This window comes from Ambystoma mexicanum, chromosome 2q (assembly GCF_040938575.1).
Source record: "Ambystoma mexicanum isolate Mex_15411 chromosome 2q, UKY_AmexF1_1, whole genome shotgun sequence".
NCBI lineage: Eukaryota > Metazoa > Chordata > Amphibia > Caudata > Ambystomatidae > Ambystoma > Ambystoma mexicanum.
In genome coordinates, this window is record NC_090924.1 from 1,014,934,624 (window position 1) to 1,014,937,765 (window position 3,142).

General features: G+C 39.0%; 1 protein-coding gene across 1 annotated transcript; it reads left to right on the top strand.

Moving 5' to 3' along the window:
• The first annotated feature begins 748 nt into the window (after positions 1 to 748).
• On the top strand, positions 749 to 2,053 carry LOC138568828 (uncharacterized protein F54H12.2-like). Its single transcript, XM_069646599.1, has one exon. It carries the CDS (start codon positions 749 to 751, stop codon positions 2,051 to 2,053), a length of 1,305 nt encoding a protein of 434 aa, XP_069502700.1.
• The last annotated feature ends 1,089 nt before the right edge of the window (positions 2,054 to 3,142 follow it).

Genomic DNA, 3,142 nt, shown 5'->3' on the forward strand with positions numbered 1-3,142 from the left:
CAGTTTTATGATCTACAGTGATATAGTAGAATATCAAAGGGTCGGTGACTCGTACGCCCCGCTAATGAGAACAGCCCAGGTGAAAGGTGAAAATAATGGCATTGTTAATATACAATATATTAAACCTGATTATATACCGGTTTCTAAGAGTCATTTTGACACCATCAATATACAGATAAGGGATGATCAGGGGGAGTTGGTGTCATTTAAATACGGGAAGGTCCTAGTGAAACTACACCTCCGTCCTAGGCGAGAAAAAGACTATTAAAAACATGGTATTTATGAAAAACTATGGGGAGCCGTACGTTTATAGGGATTATTACCGCCGACAAGCTGGTTATGGCAATCAACCTTACTTTCAAGGGGCACCCGTTATGTATGGTGCGGGTTTCGGAAGTATTTTTAGAAGCCTCTTTCGAAGGGCTATGCCGTTTCTACGAAAGGGGTTTGAATTAGCCAAACCACATGTGAAAACAGCAGCCACAAATATTGCTAAAGATGTGGTGTCTACGGCTACAACATCCATCGCAAATCGTTTTAACCAACCACCGCAAGAGGGTTATGGGCTGGTTTATGTGAAAAACAACACAAAAAAAGGAAAAAGGAAATCACTGCACAGATGGGGCCCTCCAGGAATGCATAAAAAACTAGGATCAGCAACGAAAACGGCTCAGAAGAGAAAAAGAACTCGCAAGAACAGATCGGTCAAGAAAAAAAAAACAGCCCCGGCATTAATATTTTCTAAAAGATGGCGTTTATCAATTGTGCTTCGGGGGAATGTGTGAAATCTGAACTCGATCTGTTTGCTGTACCCCCGACACAAACTAGCATTGAAAACAGCTTTTTCATGAAAGTGGCTCCCCTTGCTGCACTATCTCCGCTAGCGCCTATAGAGTTTTATATATCAGGCTCAACAGAGATGTATCTGGATTTAAATGACACGTTACTTTACCTCACTTGTAAAATAACAAAAGCTGATGGATCAGCTATCCCCGCAACGGCTAAAGTTGCTACGATTGCTTACCCTGTGGCTACCCTCTTTAATCAAGTGGATATTACTCTAGGCGACCGGCTGATTACACAGAGCGACAACTTGTATGCGTACAGGACCTATATAGAAAGCATTTTGAACTACAGCAATGACGCTTTGGACACTCAGTTTACAGCGGGGCTTTTCTATAAGGTCACAGCAGGCCATATGGAGGATTATGCTCTAGATGGGGCTAATGCAGGTTTTATAAAAAGAGCTACACATGCCAGAGGGAGCAGAAATTTTGATTTACTAGGCCGTCTACACTCCGATCTATTTTTCCAGGAGAAACTAATGGTAAACGGCGTTGATCTGAAAATTAAACTTTCTAGAAATAAAGATGCTTTTTGCCTCAACAGCGATGATGCTGAAGCCTACAAGCTGATTATAGTATCAGCTAGTTTATTTATTAAAAGGGTGAATGTGTCACCCACGGTCAGATTAGCTCATGCTGATGCTCTACAAGTATCAAACTTAAAATATCCGGTGGAGCGGACATCTTTGAAAATTTTCAGTGTTCCAGCGGGTAGCCGTGTCGCCAGTCAAGATAACTTGTTCCTTGGAAAGTTACCGAAAATAATCATCATTGGTTTTGTGGACAACACAGCTTTTTCTGGGGCTTGCGCCAGCAACCCTTTTAATTTTAAACATTACAACATCAACTACGCATCTCTTTTTAAAGACGGGGTCGTTATACCGTCTAAAGCCTACAGTCCCAGTTTTCAACAAAAAAATACAATTAGGGAGTATTTGGGACTTGTCTCCATCAGCGGTAAACATCTGCATGATAAAGGTTTTGTGATACCCCGGGACGATTATGATGGGGGTTATACTCTCTTAGCTTTTGATTTGAGACCTGATAATACATCAACCGGCCATTATAATCTTATTAGAAATGGTAATCTAGGCATAGAGGTACGCTTTGCTGCAAATTTACCAAACACGGTGAATCTAATTATTATGGCTCTATTTGACTCGGTTATGGAACTCAACAATCAACGACAAGTCCTGTACGACATGTAATGGATACTTACCAGATCAAGCGTTTTCTAAGTAAAGACAAACACGCTAAGAAAACATTCAAGGGTGTGTATTCATGTGATAACCTTCCAAGAGACATAAGTAATGAGCGACACATTAGTCTTGTGGCGAACACCGATCCCCAAGATCAGGAAGGCACCCATTGGATAGGTATGTTTATAAACAAGGATACAATAACAGTCTTTGACAGCCTGGGGTGTTTCCCAAGCCACCCCATATACAGAGGCGCTATCCTGGACTATGCGAAGGATATAGCACCCGTTATACATTATAATAAAACACCTGTGCAACATCCTGAAGACATCACATGTAGCCAGCACTCCTGTTACTTTGTATCTAACATGTCTGAGAAACACTCGCTGATAAGGGTTATGCAGACCTATTCACTGGACCTCCGGCAAAATGATGTCATGTTTACTGCTTTTGTGAATAAGAACAGCTTTCGGAGATCCCCTGTAAATGTTTTTGATCGTTGGCAAAAATGTAGTCTTATTACTAAACCTTAAATTGTGTACACATATAAATCAACACATTTTCTTTTTAATTGAAACAGTCTTTTTTGTCTTATTTTTTCATTTATTTAATATTTTATAAACATGTTAGACATGATCAAAATGATTAGACATAACGCCTTTGAAAGTATGAATAATATTTTTATTGCAATGAACTTATTATTTTTTTTTTTTTTTTTGCAGACTGGAAAAGTAATAGTAAAAAAATAAAAAATAAAAAAAAAAGATATACATGTATATACATATTTTACAACGGTTAAAGATTTTGTTAAAGAAAAAAAAAATGAGGTTACACGTTAAACCAAGAGGCTCGTTTACTGGCTTTAATTTTTTTTCTTTTTTTTATTGACATTTCAGATGATTCAATAGCTGCTGTTAAAGGTTTGATCTCAGAGTCTTTTAAATTTTCCAACAGTTCGCGATGTCCCATATTTCCAATTAAAGTTGCGGGCAGGTTCACATCGGCAGCTGCTTGCATAAACAGGTCCCAACCTCGAGGTTTTGTGTGTCTTCCAAAAGCCTGAGGGTTGGTAATGCTGCGAACTAAATCGTGAACATT